The sequence below is a fragment of the Drosophila suzukii genome, chromosome X (assembly GCF_043229965.1).
Source record: "Drosophila suzukii chromosome X, CBGP_Dsuzu_IsoJpt1.0, whole genome shotgun sequence".
Lineage (NCBI taxonomy): Eukaryota > Metazoa > Arthropoda > Insecta > Diptera > Drosophilidae > Drosophila > Drosophila suzukii.
The window spans coordinates 8,792,838-8,816,395 of NC_092084.1; the positions used below are offsets into that span (position 1 = coordinate 8,792,838).

Genomic DNA, 23,558 nt, shown 5'->3' on the forward strand with positions numbered 1-23,558 from the left:
ATGCAAGTGCAATCGATCTCGCCTGTTTGGGTTGTGGGGATTGGGATAGGGATATGGTTATGGATATGGATTGGTTATATATATGAGTGCGGGTTCAGGTTGGTGTACGGATTTTCCGCTCCGCTTTTTTGCCGCGCTCTCTGAACTGCCATAAATCAAATATTTTCATCTTTAAGCCTTTCGGTTTTTACCAGCTAAAGCTGTACAAATCGGCCCTCTGAAACGTTTTGGGGTGCGAAGCTTTCAAGTAAATCCGGTTAATGTTCGATTCAGGTCGATTGCGGATTTTAATATTGCCCGTGTATAAAATTATGGAAAATGCCGAGGTCTTGGTTGTTGCTATGTTCTTAAAACGTTTTTTAAATGGTAAACTAATTTTTTATCTGCAGCCTGACAATTATTCTAGCTTACTCTTAAACAAATTCAACACTTAATTCAATAAACCCCATAATTAAATTCCTCGAGTGCCTTGAACATAAACTAAAAGTGTCCCCATCTTGGGCTTTTGTTCCCTTATTGCAGATGCCAATCCCCAGCCGCAGCAGCAGAATCAGAATCAGCTCGTCCAGCAGCAGCAGCTCCAGGCCCCTCGATTCACCACGCATCCATCGTCATCGGGGTCGATTGTCAGCGAGGGCAGCACCAAGATACTACAGTGTCATGCGCTGGGTAAGTTACAAACATGATATCATAATGTGACTAAGAGGAGAGAAAGTTGAGTTCCAGAAACGACGCTCGTAACACCCCAGATAAATCTCATCCGACGAAATTGCAATCGGAAGACCAATCTCGGTGCTCCATAAACCTCTTTAGAACCACTAAAAAATATATATATAAAAAACAAATTTACAAGTTCTAAACTACCTACGGATGGGGTATTTTGAATTTTGTTTATTATCCCACACTCAAAAAAAAAGTTTGCCCTGAATCTAACAAATTTTAAGTTTATTTTCTTCTAGAAAAATGTAAAATTAAGAAAAATTCAGGGCGAATGCTATTATGGTGTAATAAAATCCTAAAAAAAAGGTTTCCCCTAATTAAAGAAACTTTGAGTGATTGGCGATTTGTATCTATAAGTTAGAAAACGTAACTACTCCCTACGATATTTATCTTCCAAGTAAAGTTAATTTGCTAAATGAAAGAAATCAGTTACCAGTTTGTTGACAAAACTGAATTTAATAGGGATAATAATCCTCTATAAACACATTTTTATTATGACCGGGGACTGCGAGGTGCCACCTGCTAGGCGTGTCAAACCTAATGCCCGCCGTGAGGGGAATTATAATATGCCCTCGGTGGTGGGGAATGGGGTTTGTTGGTTGTGGGTTCGTAACCCCCTTTCGCAGTTCGCAGTCCGTTCGGCTTCCAAAAACACACACAACACTTGTCCCTCAAAACGCCTGACAGCTAAGCTGAAAGCAAAAGAGGGGGCTTAGTGTAAAACGAAACCATAAACGAAAACACTTTTTTTTTTTTTTTGCTCCTGCTCGTGCGCGCTTTTGAAAGATAATGAAGTAGAAAAACAATAACTTTTATGAGGTTTCCCCCACACCCAGCTGAGGGTCTTTTCCTTTTGCGCGAATCCCAGAGTCCCACAATCCCGATTCCACACCCACTTTCATTCCCAGGCGGCCGTCGCGTAATCCTTTGAGCGCTTTAGGGCGTGCCCAAAGTCCAGAGTCCCGGGATCCCAGTTCCCTGGTTCCTTGACACCCCGGTTCCCCAGTTCCCAGTGCCCAGGTACACGTAATGCTTCCTCCCGTGCCACAACGCCCTGCATTTGACAGTTTCGAGTATCGGTTTCATATTGTTCTGCCCCCGAAAAATGAGCCGAAAAAAAAGAAATGTTATGAACTTACTTTTGGCTGGACGTCTGTGTCCTTCGGCCTTGTTGGTTATACCCTTACAAATGTGAGTCCGAAGTATGCAAAGTGGGGCTTGGTTTAGTATATTTAATACATATCCAGGTACATCTTTCAAGATAGTGTTCTTTTTCTTAAAATTGAAAATTTTCCAAGTAATATATACCATATTAAAAGATTTTTATTAGGAAAAATATATTGACTAAATATATCATATGTTAGATAAGTATTACATTTTTACGTAATACAAGCAAGGGTATGTAAGCTGGGGCTATATAAAGTTTTCTATCTTTTTTTTTTTGGGGGCATTTCCACCACGTCCCACGTGCGCTCGTCTCCGACCGTTTTCCTCGAAATCCAAGCTTGTGTTTTATGGCAGCCGGATTCGTAAAATTAGTCGTGAAATGTCCAGACTCTGGGGCAGGGATATATGCATTGTTTGTTGTGTCTTAATTGGCAAATTAAGGCTAACGGGGAGCTGTTTAAAAGACAGGACCCCATGGACGCTAACTTTTTGCACAGCTGGTGACCCTGATTATAAACTGATCCAAACCTTTGATTGGTGTACATTTGCAATCGGTAGAAGAGGGTAGAAAACACCCATAGGAAATCATTAAACTAGAATTAAAACAAAGGAAAAACATAGGGAGACCTCAACTACCCGCAAGGACCCTTCTAAAAATAACTGTTTGTGGGGGATTTCAGGCATAATCGCCGTTGGTTTTTTGGCCTTTTCCAGAGGGGAGGGGGGGGGGTCCCCAATGCCTAGGGTTGTCGTCAGCATTTTGATGCACATTTGAGCAGCAAACACACAACAGCACACACGGTATGGCATCTGTGTTTTTGTGCGCATTTATGGGGATCTATGCAACGACACCCAAGAGCCGTGCACTTTGCATAAGCTGCAAGTGGGCATCAAAAAAAAAAAAAAAAAAAAAAAAAAATAGAAAGAAAAACAAAAAAACAGCAGCGGGTAGAGGAGAAAAATAAAAACAAATGCAAATCTCTTTAGCTGCTCTTTGGCGTTGTCACACATGCCGCAACGTTCGCGCTTTCAGTCACTTTGGCGGTTTTAGCTGTCATCACATCTCCCCCTCCCCCTCGCACACTCTTCTCTCTCGCTTCCTCACGCTCTGCAAGATAGTTTATGGCAAAAAAAAAAGAAAGAATGGAAATAGGGAACTATTCTCCCTACTAGGAAGTTCGCATCCTACCTTTTTAGTGTTTCGGTTGTGACCATGGAGGGACTCTCGAGTAAAACAAGTTCTACCATTACCATCACTCTCTCCACCTCATTTCTCCTCATCGTCCTGTCTCTGTTCTTTAGCCTATAGCTGTCTCATCTTGGCTCAGCTTTGTGTTCTTCGCGATTTGTGACGCAAAAAACGTGAAAACAACACAAGAACATTCCAGGAAGTTGGAACTATGAGTTAAAACTATATAAATGCTCTGTAAAAACAATTAAAACTAATAAAATAGAGTCTGAAAAGGGAAATTTTGGGAGAAGAATTGATATTATTATAGTACCATTGATTGTATTATAGTACCATATATTGATAGATATAAAGTTATGATATTGTTATAAAGCCCTTTAATAATTACTATAATCTCAGAAAATTTCAGAGAGGTATATTTGCTAATAAATCACTAATTTAAGACCCCAATTACTGGTACAACTAATATACCCCATTACGGAAACTTCAGGGGCATAATAGCAGTATAAAAGCTAAGCAAAATGTGTGTGGAATTGTTTCTGGCCAACAAAATGAAATGCGATGAGGCCGCATATTGGTTAGAGCGAGAGAGGTGTTGTGGAGTAGTACATATAGAGTGAGAATGGGAGAAGTGGGGCTTCTACTTCTTCTTCGGCTCCTTCTTCTTTGGCTGCCTCGCAAATGTAGCGCATTCACTTGCAACAAAGACTTTTTTTTTATGACAACAACAAAAGCCGCCAAAGCTGTTTTCAGTGGCAATGCTGCAAGCCCAACATGTGTCGAACAAGGAGGGGGCAGCAAAAAAGAAAGAAAGAGACAAAAAAAAAGAAACGCATTTGTTGAAGAAAGCAATGGAAAGGGTTTGGAGAACAGTTCCGAGACACACACTTGGCCAAACGTGCGTAGTTAAAAACCCTTTCTTCTACTTCCTATACAGATACAGAAATCCTATATCAGTATCCTATCTTCAAGAAAGTCATTAAGGACCAAGTTCGATACCCGATTCTTCCGAGAGAACAAACAAATTCTTTAATTTGTGTCATTAATCCCCTATACAATTTCCCTCCGTGCACTTTTCTCCTACTTCTTCGCATTTTCTTTTGCTGCGGAAAAAATAGTGTGAGAGGAAAACACTATAAGAAGCAGAAGAAGGTAAGCTGAAAAATTGCAAACTATGGTTTTTGTTGTTGCCAGCTTTTTGTCGCAATGTTTTTTGTTTTTATTTTTTTTAAACTCTGTTTTTCCTCCTTGTCTTTCTCCCACCGCCGTAAATCCTCTTGTTTACTCGCAGAAAGAGACGGAAGAGGTGCTGGAGAAAGAGACGGTGGGGGCCTAGAGAAAGAATAGGCTATATGCCTACATACAGATATAGTATATGTATGCAACTCGTGTCGTCATTTAGGCTGAAGTGGATGGCTTTGCTTAATGTGTTGTGAAAAAAGAATGCGATATGTAGAGGCATGTTTATATATGTGTATGCATGTTCAGGCATCAGCACCCAAAAGTATTCCTGAAATGGAGACTGATGCGAAATGACAGAAAGCAACAAGGATATTGTGTTTACTTAAAGATGAACTCCTTCCTCCGGCAGCAGTCAAAAAAATGCATACAGTTAATGAAGAAATTGCGAACGTACCTGGATAAGAAGAAAACAGAACAAACCTATGATTTAACCACTTCAATTATAACAATATTTTTTACAAAAATTTTGAATATATTTTTATCTAACCTACAAGGTCTTCGAATTCCTGTTTTTCCAAGTGCACCTGCTCATGGTGGCAAGTAAATTTCTTTAAGCAACCAATTTGTCCCTATGTTATTGTTGTTATTTTGCGGTGTGAGTTGCACACTAAAATGCATGGAAAAAAGGCTAGAGAGAGACTAACAAAATGTGTAAACAAAGGCAACAAATGCATAAAAGTGAAATGTGCAGTTAAAAAGTGCAGCAACAAGAGGCAAGACAAAGGTAAAAAAGCCTTTTAGGCACTTTTAAAGTTTACTTCGCTTCAAGTGCCACAACAAAACACCAGAAACTACTCCACATGCATATAAACTCACCTGGTAAACACAGAGGAAAAGTACACAGAACAAAAAAAATGTTCAATAATACTAGAAACATAAATACGAACTTAGAAATTCTATATATTTTTTTGTAATTCAGATTTTGGTCAAAAGTGCTCATTTTTTAGTAGTTTTTCAGACCTAGTTTAGCCAAATCAAGGCGTACAGCTGAAAGACCGACTGTTCTGAGCAGCTTGCTTCCTAAGCTAACGATCCCAATCACTTTAAGGAATATTTATTTTTTGACCAATTTTCGGATTTTTTTTAATGGGGTGCATCGTCATTTTTTGCAAAAAAATGCGAAAAATAAAAAATTTCCAGCTTTGAATGCCAATGGACAGGAAATTAAGCAACGAGCTTAACGAGGTATGACATTCCTCAATCTGATGATTATTTTCTCTGTAGCAGCCAAAAAACTGCAAAAAAATGCGATTCCGATTTTAGTCCAAAATACGAGATTCAGATTTTGGTCAAAAAAACGATTTTTCCTTCCAGTTTTATTTTTTTAGTCGTTTTTCAGACTTAAATCAAAAAATAATAATTAACCAGAGTAGGTTGATGTAAAAAGGGCCAGGTTCAAATACCACTGAAGCCAACATTTTTTTTCCTTAAATTTTTTCATTTTCACAATTTTTCTCTTTGTGTATCAGTTTGTTGTCCAGGTCCAAAGGCGTCAGCGCATTGCACTGTGCATAATTTAGCAAACATGTGCCAGAGTTGCCACAGAATAACAAAAATAGAGAATACGTAGAGCGAGACAGACAGCTAGACCGAAGCGGATGCGGGAAAGAGAGGCAGATAGACGGAGAAGCGACCACCGAAAACTAAAGGCAAATTAAAATTGTGTAAGACAAGCTGTGGAAACACATGTAAAATAATGAAGAGGAAAACGTACGTTTGGTATGCACATATAAAATATATAAAAAATGGGCGAAAGGTTGCACAGACAAATTGCAGCAAATCATGCAGTATGCATAACAATTTATATGCATTTAAGTAAACTTTCCAATTTCGATAAAATTTCAGCAAACGTTGCAGTTATTCCGTTTATTCAAAATAGAACACAACGAAATTCATTGAATTAATCTTTATTAATATAACTCATTTATCCCGAAGCTTTAAAATAAATCACATGAATACCAGGCATTTAAAGTATATATGTAGAATGTTTGTTCGACAGTGCAGTCCAGTTAATTAATTACAGAAAGTGTTAGAAAGTCATTTCGGAATGTTTTTCTTTTATTTTGCCTTACCAAATTTTGGAAGCCCTTTTAAAGACCTAGTTAAGTGTCCACAGTGCTGGCTCTTCGAATGGTATCCATTGAAAAACAGACAAAAGGATGCACACGGTTCTGATTTGGGTTGGGGCTTAGGCCAGAATGAGTCGATCCCATATCTCTGGGGCCGAGAGTCCAAGCTGACGAATTGGCAAATGGACTTCTGGGCGTCCTGTAAAGAGTGCGCTGCACAAACACCGATGGTCCGGAGTTGGAGTTATGAATGCCTAGTGCCACCAGACGGTTACGTGCCTCTTCCGTTTACCCAAACATCCAACATCCAACATCCAACATCCTACATCCTACGTTCTACGTTCTACATCCCACATTTCTCATCCCATATCCTTGCAACTCCCAGTGCCCCTGTTCTTAAATGCAATTGATTTCGTGGAGCTTCCAATGGGTTTGCTCTGGCCACAAATCAAACAATTTCCGCCATGCGGAACCGGGGATTCCCCCATTTCGCATCCACACACACATATACACACAAATGCAATTTGTTGCATTGCGTCGCCTGTTTATTGAATTTATTTATATGCAGTTGGGCTTGCTTAGACACGCTGACTGATTGATTGATTGATTGACTAACTGATTGACTGACTGCCTGGCTGATTGAGTGAGTGGCATTTGGCTGCTGTGTGGCAAGCCGCAAAGAAAAAGCCACATAAATATGGTGATGACTTGTTGCCGATTTTACCAAGAAGAAAAAAAAAGTGAAAAAAAAACAGTAGCACACTTTTATGGGCGGCAAAGGAAAATCGCTATTTTACGGAATTGGCGCTGGTAAAGCGATAAAGACAGCTTGGCAAAGAGGTTTAAGTGATTGAAAGTTGGCATTTAATTTAAGTTTTTATATATACTTTTTCATCTTTTTTTTTTAATAACTTTCGATTTGCCTCCTTTGATAAACTTGGTTAAAGGTCTTGTGCACTGTCTGCAGCTCGAAATGAAAATTTGTTTCCTTTTTAATGAATTTTGCGCTCTGTCAATTCCATTTGGCCTTCGGTTTACCAGGGTCTTCTTCCCGTTTTTACTATCTGATTGACTCTGGCCGCCTCCCAAGAGAATGTAAATTTCAGCTTCTTTTGGCCCCCGTTTTTCTTTTTCTTGGGTTGTTTTCACTGGTCTTCAGCCTTCCCAATTCTTTCTGTTTTTTTTTCTATGGTGCCTTGAGTTTTCCTCTGCTTTGTGCCCGGTTTTTTATTTTTTTTTTTGAAGTGACAGTGACTTTGTATGGCTTTGGCTTAAAGGATTTTTGTCAGTTTAGTTATTAAAAACTCATTACACACATATGTGAACTCACACTCAATGACACAGGGACATGTGAGGACACTGATAAAAATAGGGGAGTTCTACAGGTATTATAAATAAATTTAAAAAAATCCAAAAATTTTAAGAACATTACAATTTTTTTATAATATAGTGAACTCGTGGTCATGATTGGCTATGTTTATTTCTATAACACAACTCACTATGCAATCACTGGGTATTGAACCCCGGACTTCTTTTAAAAACCCAAGTTGGTTCTTAATTCTAACGTGAATGTTGATCTTTTATACCTTAGACAAAAGAAATATAGCACTAACATTGATTTAAACCTAAAGAAATAATTTAAAATTACCTTTTTATAGATTTTTTTGATCTAGATGGTATAGGGTGTATTTTCTACAAGTGTATTATCTGGTAAGGGTCCGTCGGGGATCTGCTCTCTCCCTGTCTCTCTCTATTCCCACTTCCTGTCTCTTTCTCCCCTCGATTCTCCGCTTATTGGGCCTTCGCTTCGATTTAGCGCTGACACATTTCGCTGGAGAATGTTGGTTTCTTCTACTTTCTTTTTTTTTGTGCTCCCTTTGCTGTTGACTAAAGGCACTCTAATGTGTGAGTGTGTGCGCCCATGTGTGTGTTCGTCCTTGCGACCATGTGTGTGTGTGTGTGTGCGCATGTGTCCGTGTGTATTTGCCTTACAATTCCCCAAATTGTAATTTTATAGCAGCGTCATTGCCCAAAATGCTCAAATAGACTTTTGCCTTTTGGTCCGTTCATGTAACCTTTTTTCTCTCTTTCTCTGTTTTTTTTTTTTTTTGCTTTCGTATCCTTGGGTATTTCCTCTTCTTTTTTTGGCCAACACTTGAGAAACTTTTGGCTGCTGCTGGGCTTCTTCTGTCTTCTCCTTTCTTCGCTAGCCTTCTTCTACCCACTTTCTCCGCTCTGATATCTCCACCCCTATATCTTGCTATTCTCAAGTTGATTCCTATTCTCGACTGGTAGTTTCCAGTTTCGCTTCTAACTCGGCTCAATTCGATTTTGTCTGCAAACTGAATGAAGTGAATTGCATTGCCATTGGCCACGTTTGGCTACCCTGGTGTTACCCTGTAAGTGCCACAAAAGGGACTGGGTATGCTGGTTTGGTGAACTAAGGTAGAGTTTTGAGAACTTAAGCGGTATTCGTAGGGGGATCAAAATTTAAGGGTTCACTGAGGACATGTATATTTTGTTAGTAGACTAGATCTGTAAAAAGGTTACTGAAAAATGTTAAAATACATTATATGGGGCATCATTTTGAAGGGTATCTATAGTGCTTGCAGTTGAATATGGGTTATAATATTTAATGCAAGCTTAATAATTTAAAAATCAGTTGGAAAGGTAGCAAACATATGATAAATGTGGAATATATTAATACCATTGTTAGGGGACAATGGTATTAACTAAAAAATCGAATTGGGGTATAGAGTAATTTATAAAAAAAGACTTAATGTTAAAATATAAAATACATTTTTAATTAGTATCAAAAAAAATTGTAAAGATGTTTAATTTTTTAGGAACCAATTTTATCAGCAATAGAGGATCTATACGCTCTGAGCACAGGGTATTCGGGATTACAGCCTGCTAACACCTAGCCATCAACCCCAATTCTTTGATGAGCCCGAGTCCCCGACTTAAGCTCTTTGCAAAAGCGTTGATGGTCCCGCCAGGACTTTGGGTTTGGGTTTGGGTTTTCGGGGTGGCATTCCGCCGGCTTGATGACCGGATTTGGGCCTCCGGCAATCCAATCCGTCTGCTCCCGTTCGGTGGCCTCCATCCTGTGATGTGATGTGCACTCAATCCTGTTGCATCCTGGCCAGTTAGGCGAATCGCATATTTTATTCAGACTTTCATTTAGTTCAGCCGGCCTCCTTCCTCCTTTCGGCCTTTTGGGCCCCTCCCCAACCCCTTTGGTCACATGTAATTTTTGTTTAGCCATTCCAATTGCAATTCCATTTCGCAAAGGGAGTTTGGAGAGGTCAGGTGGGTGGATGGGTTGGGAAGAAGGGTTGGAATGGCTGGCTGGGATGGTGGCCATATAAATCAACTTTAATTTAAATGCTCGGCTGCAGCAATGAAATCAGAATGAGCACTCTATATACGCCCCTATATAAGCATGGTCCCATCTCTGGAGCTTTCGAGTCTTTGGCTTCTTTTCTGGGCGGCAGCTCAAACAAATGAAGCCATATGTGGCCACAAGGGTGTCCTTTGTGCTCCGGGGCACCCACCATCTATGGCTCGCTCTTTATGGCAGAAAAACTTGGCCAGCATGCGATTTAATTGGTTAAATCGATTTACTAAGTTAATAGTTGTCGGACGAAAAAAGACATAATCAATGTAGTGCATACGGAATGGCAACTGTGTTTAATTAAATTAAATAAACGCATAATTAAATTAGATTCAAACACTTTTTCTAATATATTTGTGGTGTTAGAAAAAATAAAATTCCCTTGTTGGATTCTGTGAGAATATGTTTAGGAATATGAACATATAATTGAGTGGTGTATAATTATGTAAAAAATGTAATTCTACCTAATGTAATTGTCATGTTTATTGACATTTATTGATTTAAATAATTAGATTTAAACATTTTTTCTAATATATTAGTGCAATAAGATAGTTATTTTATCATGAAGAGTAAAGTCTAGGGTTAAATATTTATTCGTTTCACTAAAATTTAATTAAGTTTGTGATAGGGAGGTATTCTAAAGACAAAGGACCTTTAATCCCTTTACCACTTCCCAGCCAATTGTCTGATGTCCTTTGTCAGTGCAAATCAAATAAATGCCAGAGCTTAATGATATGTACAAGATACCCTTTATAACACCCCCCAACCACCCAGCATACCAACCACCGCTCCGCATGATATTTATTAAAGCATTTCCCTCTGCTCTTTCTCTTTTCATATTCCTCATTTCGCATCTACAGGATACCCACAGCCCACATATCGATGGCTAAAGGACGGCGTCCCCGTGGGCGACTTCTCATCCAGCCAGTTCTACCGGTTCCACAGCACTCGGCGCGAGGATGCGGGCAGCTATCAGTGCATTGCCAGAAATGATGCCGGATCCATATTCAGCGAGAAGAGTGACATTGTCGTTGCCTGTAAGTTTATATTCCGAATATTTCACATACGACGATGGGGGGGGTGACAGAGTCCGGAGGGGGGGGGCCACATCCTTACATCCTCTATGCGTCGAAATTTGAGATACTACCGGAATAATTCCATTCATTTTTATTTTGGGTTAAGCATTTCGACAGATTAAGTTACCAATTAGTTGAAAAAATAATAGAAATTGAGTTATGCCTCATTGGTTAACGAAGGTGCTCTTCAACTCTTATGATAAAGTTTAGTATAATATTATAATCAGAATGTCAAAGTTACATATTTAAATACCCTGGAAATTAAAGGGAAGTGGTAGAGTCAAAGTTCAGTATTGGGCACTTAGATAAGTGGGTTAATTTTTTGCCAGGAGAAACTAGAAAGACTTTCAAATTGTTTTTTAGAGGACAGCATGGGCGGGCGTGAAGGGGGGTTTCTAGGTGGAGTACTAATCAAACGGCTGTCACAGCAGGCAAGCCTTTTACCCCCTGGCCCTGATAAATGTCTAGCTGCTAATTTTTCTTTAATGCGAACTTAATTACAACAAGAACGGAACGTGGAGGAGAAGCAGGGAGGGTCAGGGGTTACGGGTACGGGTACTGGTACTGGTACTGGTACGGGTTAAGGGTCACCGGGTAGGTGTGGATGTAACGAACAATTAGACAAGTAAGTGTGAGTGACACTTGAGCTCAGCGCTTTCAATGTGTGCGTGCATGTGTGCGAGTGCTTATTACCCCACTACTTGAACCTAATAAATCGAGCTCTCGACATGAGAACGACCTCCATGAAGAGAACCCCTTATGCCATCGCTTATGTTCAGTGCTGGAATGGGTAAACGATATTTGTACCAAGTTAGGGAAGATTATAATAGCAAAATGATTGACCTATATATTAGACAGTGCTATATAACGTTACAACGGTATAAGCTATGTAACAGGTTCGAGTCCCACCGATGTATGTTTTCTTTCATATTTTAATGTGGTAATAACCTTATCGTATACTATTATATCATTTTTCATAATTAATACAACTCAAAAAGTATACATAATATTCCAAAAAGTCCCCAAATACTCAGGCTACTTAGGTACAAGTATCTACATAGGTACTTCCCAACACTGGGCACATAACCCCCCTTTATGGTGACCTTCTTTTCTAAGGGGGGAAAACGGCTGATGGGCGTGGCTCACTGACAGACTGACTCAATGACTCGACGACTGGTTGACTTGGAGCAGCAGCAGCGTCTTGAGCACTTAATTAATTGTAGGACCGAAGCGGCGAGAGGGAGGGCGTGCTTAAACTGAACTAATAACCTTTAAAGCTCAGCCGGGTGGCTCTTAGCGGGGGGTTTAATGGAAGGCGTAGAGCGGCTGCTTGAGAGCGGGGTCAGAGGTTAAATTGACTTGCCCGCAGGCCGCGCGCTGCCTTCAATTCAATTAGCGAGTGACACCACAGGAAGGCACGGAGCACTTCTCCTGGGTTTCCACGGCATTGGGGTTTCCTTCGATTTGCCTGTTAGTAAATCCAGAATTTTGAAAGGGAATATGCCAGGGATATCAGTTACAGTGAAGTACGTGGCACTACATAGATATCTTTTAATATGAGCTAATATTAGAAAACTGTCTGCTTCCACTAATAATTGTTTTATATATATAAATAAATAGATGATAGAATAAAGGGGTTTTTCTGAAGGAGCTAAATAAGTAATATTGTTGGTGCTTAAGAAGAAACATTTGTAGCCATTGTAGTTAGTATTTAACATTTATAAAATTATAATAATTCAATATTTGTTCTCCCCATTCATCCACAGACATGGGCATCTTTGAGAACACCACCGAGGGTCGACTGACAGTGATTAGTGGTCATCCTGCCATTTTCGATATGCCAGCCATTGAATCCGTGCCCGTGCCATCGGTTATGTGGCAATCGGAGGACGGACCTCTGATCTATGACATCAAGTACGCCTTCACCCAGGCCAATCAGCTGGTTATCCTAAGTGCCGATGAAAACGATCGCAAGGGATATCGGGCGAAGGCAATCAACACGCAGTTGGGCAAAGAGGAGAGCAGCGCCTTTCTCTATCTAAATGTCAGTGGAGATCCGAATATTGAGGTGGCTCCGGAGATCATAGTTCGTCCGCAGGATGTTAAGGTTAAAATGGGAACCGTAGTGGTTGAACTGCAGTGTATTGCGAATGCCAGACCTTTGCACGAGCTGGAAACCCTTTGGCGGAAAGATGGCATTGCTGTGGAAACGGCCGGAGTGAGGCATAACCTAAATGATCCCTGGAATCGAACTCTGGCCTTGCTGCAGGCGAATAGCTCACATTCCGGTGAATATACCTGCCAGGTGCGATTGCGCAGTGGCGGTTATCCGCCGGTTAGTGCTTCGGCTCGCCTCCAAATCCTCGAACCACCCGTCTTTTTCACACCCATGCGAGCGGAAACCTTTGGGGAATTCGGTGGACAGGTGCAACTGGCCTGCGATGTGGTTGGTGAACCCACGCCCCAGGTCAAGTGGTTCCGGAATGCCGAATCTGTGGATCCACACATTGAAAGCGGAAGGTGGGCTTAGTTGCTTTAGAGATTTTATCGATTTTGTGGTAACCTCTTTTCTGTTTCTTTATGAAATTCCATCGCAGATACTCGCTGAACACGGATAATACGCTGGTAATTAAGAAGCTAATCCTGGATGATGCCGCAATGTTTCAGTGTCTGGCCATCAACGAAGCGGGGGAGAACTCGGCAAGCACCTGGCTGCGCGTAAAAAGTAAGTCAAGAGCTGATTTTCAACTATGACTGTGTGACAATGGAACCGAAGGTGGAAGCTAAAAAGTCCTGCGAGTTTATAGAGATTTCAGCAAAAAAAAAATCGTCAAATCGTTAAAATTTGTTGAAATAAACAATGTTTTTCTCATTATAATCCATGATAATATGGTAAACTTGAAACAGTCCACTTTAACCAGTGTCACACAGTGTAAGATAGTGCCTGTCACAATGGTATACTAAATAAGTGCTCTTTCCATATACCTCCATGCCATTTATACATCTCTATATACCCCTAACCATTTTTGCATTTTGACCTTTTAACCCATTATTAACAAACGAATTCATAGCAAAAACGGCCAAGATCCGCGTGAAGCGTTTGGCCCAGCCGCGAATCCTGAGGGTAAGAGCTTCGCATGCTGGCGTGGGATCGGAAAAGGGATCGGGATCGGGATCAGGTTCCTCCGGTAGACGCAAGGAGTTTCGCTTTGGTATGGGCATGCAGCTAAATGCCACACAAAAACAAAAAAAAAAACACACACACTCACTTAAGCACTCACACTTACTTGCACCCACTATAGCTTTCACTCACCCCCTCTTTAAAAGAAAAAACCCCTAAAAGTACCTAAAAAAAAAAACCTTACACTCCCTCAAAATATCTTATAGCCCCTAGAAAGTAGCTCTTTTGATTGTTTTGCGATTGAATTTGTTGTTTTATTGGCTTGGCTTGCTGTTATTTTGACTGCCTTTGGGGTTCCTAAGTCTAAGCTTAAATATTATCTACAAGTATTCTTTTGGCTCCCTCGTTTCCGTTTCATCTTCTTTTTTGTGCCATGAACCATGGACCATTCTTAATTTGTTTTTCACCCTACGGCTCTTGCGAAGCTTCGTTTTGCAGTCTTGGCCAAAGCGCCTTTGGCCAACGAGAGCAGTAGGAATTTCGCCTGCCCTACCCTCTCTATTCTGTTGCTTTATCAAATTTGTCAAAAGCAGAAAAATGTTTCATTCAAGTTGATTAGTCCCCGGCAACCTTCACCACTTTCTGTTGGATAAACACAAACACTCCAGCCATGGTTAATCTAATAAATCTTTATATCCAAAAAAAATAAGCTGAATTTTTCCCCCATTTAGCTTGATTTAGCTTTAACATAAGTCTACACAGAAAAAGAACAGCACTTTAAAGGCCAAAAAGATGTGCATCTTGAATACCCAGTCTAAAAACAAACAAAATTTTAAACCCTTAGCTTTGGCAATTACCTCCGGTTTATGCATTATTAATCTTGTTTAACTATTATTTAACTTTTAGTTGATATTGACACCTAGTTTAATCTTCACCTTTATATCTTACTCACTTAAATATATTTAAGTACATCCCTTTAATATTACTTTGAAATACTGTCCCATCCATTAAAATGGGTTATTACGAATTTGTCATTGAGTGACGGCTTATATAAGTATATGAGTTAGGACTTCACCTTCAAAGGCTCCCAAGTACCGTTAAGTGCTGGGTCAAATTGCGCCTTAGGGTTGCCACCCACACAAAAAAAAACGCACACACCCACTTGAATATGACTTGCTGTGGGACAATTTTGCATTTTAATGAATTTCATAATGCGAAAATTAAGACTGACACACAAGTCACACTTCTGGGGACGAAAATTTTCCTGAGTCCTGCTGTCATGCTGACATGACATCGTAGGGCTTCCTCTTATTTTTTTTTTGGGTATTTTTCCTTGGCTCCCTTCGTTTGAGTTGCGAATTCGAAGTTCCTGGCTAGCTGACTGTCGGCTGGCCGGAGAATAATTCCTCATTCATGAGCCTAACCCAAAAAACGAGTGACTCCGTTGACGTTTTAAATATTTGACAGAGAGAGCGAGTTGAGAGTTGAGTCGAGGCCTGTGACAGGGGGCGAAGGACATATTGTTTTGCGGGTCTAGAATAAGTTTCGTCTCTGTGTCTTTCTTGATGGGACTTTAAGCAAAGTTTGTGCTGCCCCCCTCATCGCTTAAATTTTTATGGCCAGAGCTGGGATTTTCATGTAAATTTGAAATTTCCATGCATATTTTGCTGAGTTATTCTTATGTTGCAGCATGGTCCTCCTTCATTTCCATCTATTTTTATCCCCTCTCTTTCGATTTTATTTTTTTTTTTTGCAGCCCTGCTGCATTGTATTCGAGTTAAACTAGTTAAGAGATTTTGTCGTCAGCGGTTTATTGAAAAACTTTCCAGCTTTTATAGTTAGCCTGGGCAAGTTTCTGATATTTTTTGCTCCCTCTCGAGCGCCCCGGATCTCGCTCGGCATGACTGAATGGTAACCAATCGTTGCGGCTCATTTAATTTTATTTGCCTAGGCTAATTCGAGTCAATTTGTTTGTCTGCGCCAGCGCATTTTACGATCCTAGGCGGCGGGGCCATCATTTAGCCTCTCCAAGGCTGTAATTCTCTGCCCAGTCTCCCTATCTAAAGGAGGATAAGTTTTATTGCCAGCAAAAGCAGAAGTTTCGCTCCTCTGTATTACTGTTGTCTGACTGCATTGGGCAATCCGGGCCATCCTGGCCAACAGGATGAAGGAGCCGCTGCTGTCCTAATCGGCTTTGTTTCTGGGCGAGAGTGTGTGCACCCTGTCCTCTTTTTGCCCATGTAGTAGTCCTACCTATCGTAGTCCCTTTTTTCCATCGAAGTGAGCTGCCCTCGTAATTGGTCTATGCCGAGATAATCCAGATCAGGATCAGAATCGGATTATGAACACCTTTGGCCGCTTGCTGTTTGACTCTCCGGTCTCTGTGATTCGATTACCCACCGGGTCCGGTCCAACACTCCCTGAGCTATTTTCCCGGGGACTTACACTGGGAAAAATGACCGATGGGCAGCTCTGAGCTGGCCAAGTAAAGGGCGCCATTGAAAACCTTTTAAGTTTAAACAACAAACTATTGTATTGAGGCGCTTGACTTGGATATTTAAATCAGCTTATTGGTGATGTTCATTTTTCCAGTGCTCAAGTTTAATCCTGTTCGCAACCGGGCGCCCTTCTCTGCGCTTCTCAAGTCGCGCACTTGGGACTCGCTTGATTTCATTTTGCAATTTCTTTCGTTTATTGTTTGTGCGCTCGTTTATCTGCTGGTGGAGCTGCGTCTCCCCATCCTCCCAATTCTGTAGCTCCTCGCTATGGCAACAAGTGTTTGGCATTTGTATTGCTGATTCCCTCGTCAGTCTATCCAGAGCCAGGAACCCACTAGCCCCTCCACCTCCCTCTGTTTTTCCGCTTGGAAGGCCACTTGAGGGATAATCCTTGTGCCGGAGCACTTTTCACTTAGATAGGCGAAGAAGTTGAGTTGGGAAATTATTTTCCAGCCTTTCGCGTTCAAGGGGATTGCTCGGGTGCTCTTGGGTCCTAAGACCTGGCTGCATTTTAATTGCACCTCCTGCCGACACAGCCGGGCCCAGTGTTTGTCAAAGTTTTGCATCTTTCTGTGTTGGCCTTTTCTCTCTGAAACGGAACAGAACAGAACAGAACCGAGCGGAGCGCCTTCTTCACTTCATTTTTGTTAAGTTGGCGTAAATCTGCGCTCGTGCTGCTACCACTGCTACCACCGCCACTACCGCTCGCCGTGCACCTGCCACAGTCAGAGTTTTCCACATCGCATTTTCCGGCTGCCTGAGCTTTTCCCGGCTGCCTCAACTCTCGAGTAACATAATTTCGTAATTTCCCGAAACGCAAAAGTGATTTTAATCGCCGCTTCCTGCCATTTCCAAGGTGCCTGCACTTAACACCCACCGCCCACCACCCATCACCCATCACCCACACCACCACCCCCCCTTTTATTTGTTTGTGTATGTGTGCGAGTAATTAGGTGACTTTGGGGGCGGAGTGGGCGTGGCTGTTTCACTTCCTTTCGTTTGCCTGATGGCTCAATGCGATTTCCACTGTGCGAATTTGTAGAGATTTCTTTTATTTGCCAAGAGTTTTCAAATTCATTTTCGTTAACATTTTTCATGGGACCGCCAACAGGTGGCGTTGTACGTCAGAGGTCAGAGGTCGAAATGGCTTAACCCCATACCGCCCCGTTGATTGATTGCAGCGGACGTTAGAGTTTCGAGTTGATTGGTCTGCGACATGCCAAGCTCATAAAAAGGAGTTTCGAATTCCTTGACTAAATTACTACTGTTTGTATAGTAATTTTGGTTATTTAAATGGGCCTTAAACATAGTATAAAAGTTGGTTCAAGAACCGCAAATAAGTAAAGTGCCATTATGTAACATTCTCTTGTCATTTAGTTGAAAGTGCACGAAAGCAATGAAACCTGAAAACTTGTATATTATACCAAATATTATGTCTTATTATAAGGCCCCGAAAAGTTGTTTCCTCCTTAAACAACCCTATAAACAAAAATTATTTTACAGTTAATCACTAATTAATACCCAAACCAATCAAAGGCCAAAAGTCGGTTCAATAGCTTTCATAATTAAGCATTTCCAAAGAGTGCCTTTCGATTAGTCGAAAAGTCTGTATCAAAAATTATGCAGCTCAATTGAAGGGGACCCTTGAAAAGCGGTTCTTTATGCTTATTAAAATAAGAAAAGGGCGGCTGCGCTCAAAGGGAAAATTGTTGGAGAGAACGAAAAAGCGTTTAAGCGGTGTGCCAAATGGGGTGGGGTGAAAATTTTAGAGCCCGGCACAAAGGCGGCACGAGGGCTAAAAACAATTCGCATGCTAATGTTGGACTCTGGAACGGGTGGCCACTTCAATGGCCAAGTAATGGCCAGTTTTCCACCCAGTTTTCCACACCATCACCCAGTTTTCCCACTTGTCCGGCTGAGTGAGCGTTTTATTATGACTTTAAGTTGATGGCGCGGCCTCTTTAGTGGGTCAACTCGAAATTAATTACAGCCAACCCCGTTGATGAAGGCGAATGCGAAATGGCCCAAGTGCCGCCTGTTTATACATTCAAGAAAATATCTTAAAATTGGAATATCTAAAAGTTTTCAATTTCATTTAAGTACCGTTGAAAGTAATACATCTGCATTTCATTTCAATTATCGAGACAATCAAGATGTTGTTTTTCTTTGTGTACCACTTACGTATACTTAATATACATTACGTATACGCTCCGTTTGATTGTTGGGCATAAATCATTTGCGAACTTGACTTCGATTTAGTTTGAATTTATGCTAAGCACTCTGCCTAGATGCAAGTGTTTGGTTTATTATTATACTTTTTAGGTTTTTCTTTAGGTCTCCCTGGCGAATCCTGCCACAAATTGTTTCTCCTTTCAGGCGGTCCTTTCCGTGTCTTTAATATGCGGCTTGCGTGAGCCATAAAAAGCGGGCCAAAAGACCCGGAAAAGTAAGAGAGGGCTGGTTACTGACCACCGGGGCGGCTTAAGCACAGTTAACACGTTGCCGTGGACGAAGGAGTTATCCGGGTCGGATATATACATACATATATTGCCCTTTAAATTTTCCATACCAAAATTAAACCCGATGTGCAGCTTAATTGTCCTTTAAGTGTATCATCATACAAAAGTTACTTGTGGCCCCTGTGAACAGGCTTAATCATATTTAATCCAACTTTAAGTTGGCCTGCCTGTAACCCCTGAATTTTTCTTTATTTCTTTTAGTATTCCCGTTACTCGTAGAGTAAAAGGGTATACTAGACTTGTCGCAAAGTATGTAACAGATAGAAGGAAAAGTTTTCGATCCTATAAAGTATATATAGTATATATTCTTGATCAGGATCACTAGCCGAGTACAACTAGCCATGTCCGTCTGTCCGTATAAACGATGAGATCTTGGATTCGGCATGCAGATTCTTGAGGTTCTTGCGCAGCGCAAGTTAGGCTAAGTTAAGTTAATATTCAGTAGAAGTGTAAATGGGATTTTGTTCTAATTATCAATATTAAATCGAAACATACGTTAAAAAGTTATAAGCAAATAAAGTGTGCCATCTCGAAAACAGCCAATTTGCTGCAGGCATATCTCTATCTCCCTCGCACTCCCTATAAGCTGCGTAATGGGTATCTAACAGTCGAGGCCATCGACTATAGCGTTTTTTCTTGTTTATTTTCTTTTTTTTGCTTCAGTTGTATCAAGCAGAGTTGATGTCTTTATGATTTCCCCAGCAACAATTGCAACTGCAGCAACGAGCACTTAATATCTTAATGTTGCAAGGAGCAACCCACCCTGGGTGCTTTTATTGTAATTTTATGCACTTATTTACATAAGCGTAGTTAACGGGAATGCTTCATCATGCGAAATTATTACGAATATTATTACATTTGCGCTCGACTCGACCCGACTCGCTGCTGCCAGGAGCAAAACCAGTTAAAAGCAGCCTCAGTTTCGACCTTCGAGCGCGTGGCATTTGGCCATAACAATGGAAAACAGGCAAAAAACATGAGAAACAGGAGCAACAGAAACAGGCAGCCATCGTGCCACTCAAAATCCAATAAATAATTTACATTAACCAGCAGCAGCAGCAGCAAGTGAAAGGGCGCCAAATGGAGCCAAACGTTCTGAGGAATGAGGGAAATGGAGGGTATATATATGAATACATATATATATATATATAGGTACCTGATCCATCCACCTGATGCCAACAAGGAGGCAGCATGATTAATTGGCCAGCCTTTAATTTGGTGTAATCATAATTGCAAAAGTCAGCACACAATGAAGGGCGGAAAGTGAAAGGCGGTGGATTGAGTCAATGAAGTAGTTAATCAAAGAAAAAGTATCAATTGAAAACTAATTGAGGAGAAACCCCAATCGGGGATTAAAATAGTTACTTGATAATAAGTGGGAAATATAAAAGTGTCACAAGAGAAGTTTGTGTAATAAATAAACCAGTATATTGCCCTTAAATAAATAAGCTTTTAAATGATTTTTTTGAATTTGTTGCCAAGGGCAAATAAAATTAATTTTGTTACAAAAAAAAAAAAAACACCTGCAAACCTGCCCATGGTAAACACGGAATAATTTAACGACAAATAAATAATTAATTGTAAGACAAAGTAAACATTTGAAAACGGTAGTTAAATCAGCGAAAAAATGCTTTACCCTTAACACCCCTAAAAAACAGAAACAAAACAATTTGATTTTTGAAAAAAAAAATGTGCAAAAAATCCAGAGATATACATATTTTATATTAACATTCAAATATTTTTTGTCACGTATTTTGTCATGTTTTTGTGCACTTGAATTATTCAATAGTATCTTTCATAGGCTTACATATGTAAATATCCCTTATTGTTTATTCATCAATAAGTATGCTGTAGATTTAATTTAATCAATTTTTGTTTCAGCTTCACAGATTTTCCTTAGAAGCTGATTAATTAAAACAAACAAAAAAAGAACCACACCACTTACACAACCCTTACTACTTAACCACTAATTGCGTTGAATCTAGCCCATAACCCCACCGTGATTTTACCTTTAAAGTTAATTGTGGCTTAATTGTAATCGATTGTATTTAAATTTCCGCAGCATCGGCTCCAATTATGGAGTCGCCGCCCCAGAATGTGACTGCTCTGGATGGCAAGGATGCTACTATATCCTGCCGGGCAGTTGGATCTCCCAATCCGAATATAACCTGGATATACAATGGTAAGTTTGGCAACGATAATAACCCAGAGCATGGCTAGAGCCCCCCCACTAATTATGATGATGCTAATATGTATCTTTTGTTTTTTATTTTTTTATCTGTTTGCCCGCGCTAACCAACCAAAACCAACCAAACAACCAACTTGTAATGCTAACAAAACTGCTCGCATCGTGCCAACCCATAACCCACCCGAAATCCAACCGAAATCCAGAGACCCAACTGGTGGATATATCCAGCCGGGTGCAGATACTCGAATCGGGCGACCTGCTCATCTCGAACATCCGATCCGTGGACGCGGGTCTATATATCTGCGTGCGGGCCAACGAGGCGGGCAGCGTCAAGGGCGAGGCCTATTTGAGTGTTTTGGGTGAGTTCCCCCTTTACCAGGATATCCAGTATCCAGTATCCAGCATCCAGTAATCAGAATTCAAAATACAGTATATCTATCCCCCCCCCCACAAATTTAATTGCCTGCCGCTCCGCCCGTCTGTTAGTTTGAAGTGCGTCTGTCTAGTCGGTCGCCTTTGAGTGTTAACGTTTTAGTTAGCGGGGCTTTCGAGGGTTTTATGTTTTATGTTTCATGTTTTATGTAGCACCCGACCAGCCCTTTTCGCAAAAATTTTGAACAGGGGAAACCAACTTCAGCGTTAGGGCTTTTAACCCCTGTTAATATACGCATTTTACGTATTTAAGCCAGTCTGAAAGCATGCACAGTTTAGACTTTGCTTTTCCATTAGTCTAGTCCTTTAAAAATAACCAAACTAAGCTTTTAGCATTTCGGTTTCTCTCTTTGCATATTTGTGTTTCAGATTTTTAAATAACCCAACTAAGCCTTGAGTTTGCTAAGTTAATATTTGCTTTTTGATATAAATAGATTGTTACCTGTTGTTAGTATCTTATTGTAATAATAATTTTATAGATAAGAAAGGTTTTAATGGACTTAAGAAATGTTTAGGGATATAAAAGATGTATATTTTATCCTTTTAATAGAATTAAATTCCGGCCACTGTTTTTTTTGAGCTCCAATCTTACTTGTCTACCATCTCGATTTAACCCGCAACTTTCCCATCAATTGTTCAATCGCAGAGCTTTGATGTTGGCACATCCTGCGACTGTTACTGAAATGCTGTCATCCGCCCAGCGAAACTCTTGTGTAACCACAAAAGAGATTCAAATTGAGTTTACTTACCAAAAATGTTCTCCATTAAACAGACGGTTGTTTGTGCACCTGTTTTGGCCCCTCCTCACCCTTTAAATATGTATATCTGGCTCTCTATCGCCAAATGATTGCCAATGACATTTCGGTTCACACACAGAAAAATATCAATTTCAAAAAGGGTTGGCCACTGTAAAAAATTGTATGTTTGATAAAAGAAAAGATAAGTTATAAGAACAAATGGGATTTCATGATCCATGAGTAAAGAGACCTAATAAAATGGTATTGTAAAAATGGTATATGGTATAGGCAAGGAATTCCTTTTGTAGAGTACTTACTTTTATATTGAGTAACCAGCTAGCCCTGCATTTTTTCCGTGTATCTGCTGCCACATATGTAGGTTGTTATCTGTGCGTTAGTGTGGCCCTAACATCGCATCAAATCAACTAAAATGCATGGTCCAATAATAATAATGTATGTCATCAAAGCCGCAGCAGCCACAACAACAGCAACAACCAGAACAACAACAACAACAACTAGGCAAAATAATAATAATGCCAACAACCAAAAGCAGTGACAACGACAACAACGATGGGTTCCATTTGAAGTGCTCCCTCCTGAGCAGCGTCAATTGCTTTTGGGATAATACGAAAAATACATAGCCCTTGTACAATTTCCACACATGTCTCTATGTTAAATGGGCATATGGCTTTGACTTTTTGCAAGACCAAAAGCGTCAGCGAGACCAGAAAATCCAAAAGCTTCAAATGATTTTTTAAGGGTTTTGTGTGTTGCCTGCCGCCGCCGCCACTCGTTCGTTCTGTCCATTGTGTTGTTTGTGTAATTAAAGTTGATTTGCACATGCAATATTTTTGGCCCTGAGCACACACGAGTGTGTTGTGCGTATTTTGTGTGTGTGTGCGCGCGACACGTGTGTGCTGTGGTGTGTGGTCCTAAAAGGCAGCATCAATGTGCGGCTAATTGGCAAAACGCCGGAATGCGGCCCGTGGACTCCGTGGACTGTGGCCACTGTGCTGATGGCAGTTTTCCATCACCCCTTTTAACCCAGCAGCGGCCTCCTGGCTTTATTCGTGTGTGTTGCATAAAACACCATGCACAAGTCCGACAAAGAAATAAAAAGCAGAGGAACGATGAATCTCTTTTTCGGGCTGATATCGAAGTTCTGAATACACTTTAGAATGATTTTGTATTATTTGGCGCCCC

At 40.6% G+C, this 23,558-nt stretch overlaps 1 protein-coding gene across 12 annotated transcripts in view; it reads left to right on the plus strand.

The window, feature by feature from the left end:
* The window catches only part of sdk (sidekick cell adhesion molecule), an 85,192-nt gene that overhangs the window by 50,566 nt on the left and 11,068 nt on the right, over positions 1-23,558 (plus strand). For 5 of the 12 annotated variants that reach the window (XM_065868201.2, XM_065868199.2, XM_065868203.2 and 2 more), the window contains exons 3-9: positions 523-669; positions 10,645-10,821; positions 12,627-13,380; positions 13,458-13,585; positions 13,932-14,072; positions 21,061-21,180; positions 21,390-21,545. In XM_065868201.2, coding sequence (XP_065724273.2) covers positions 523-669; positions 10,645-10,821; positions 12,627-13,380; positions 13,458-13,585; positions 13,932-14,072; positions 21,061-21,180; positions 21,390-21,545 — 1,623 coding nt within the window. The remainder of the gene's footprint in view (positions 1-522; positions 670-10,644; positions 10,822-12,626; positions 13,381-13,457; positions 13,586-13,931; positions 14,073-21,060; positions 21,181-21,389; positions 21,546-23,558) is intronic. The other 7 variants (XM_065868206.2, XM_065868208.2, XM_065868209.2 and 4 more) reach the window with 3 other exon arrangements.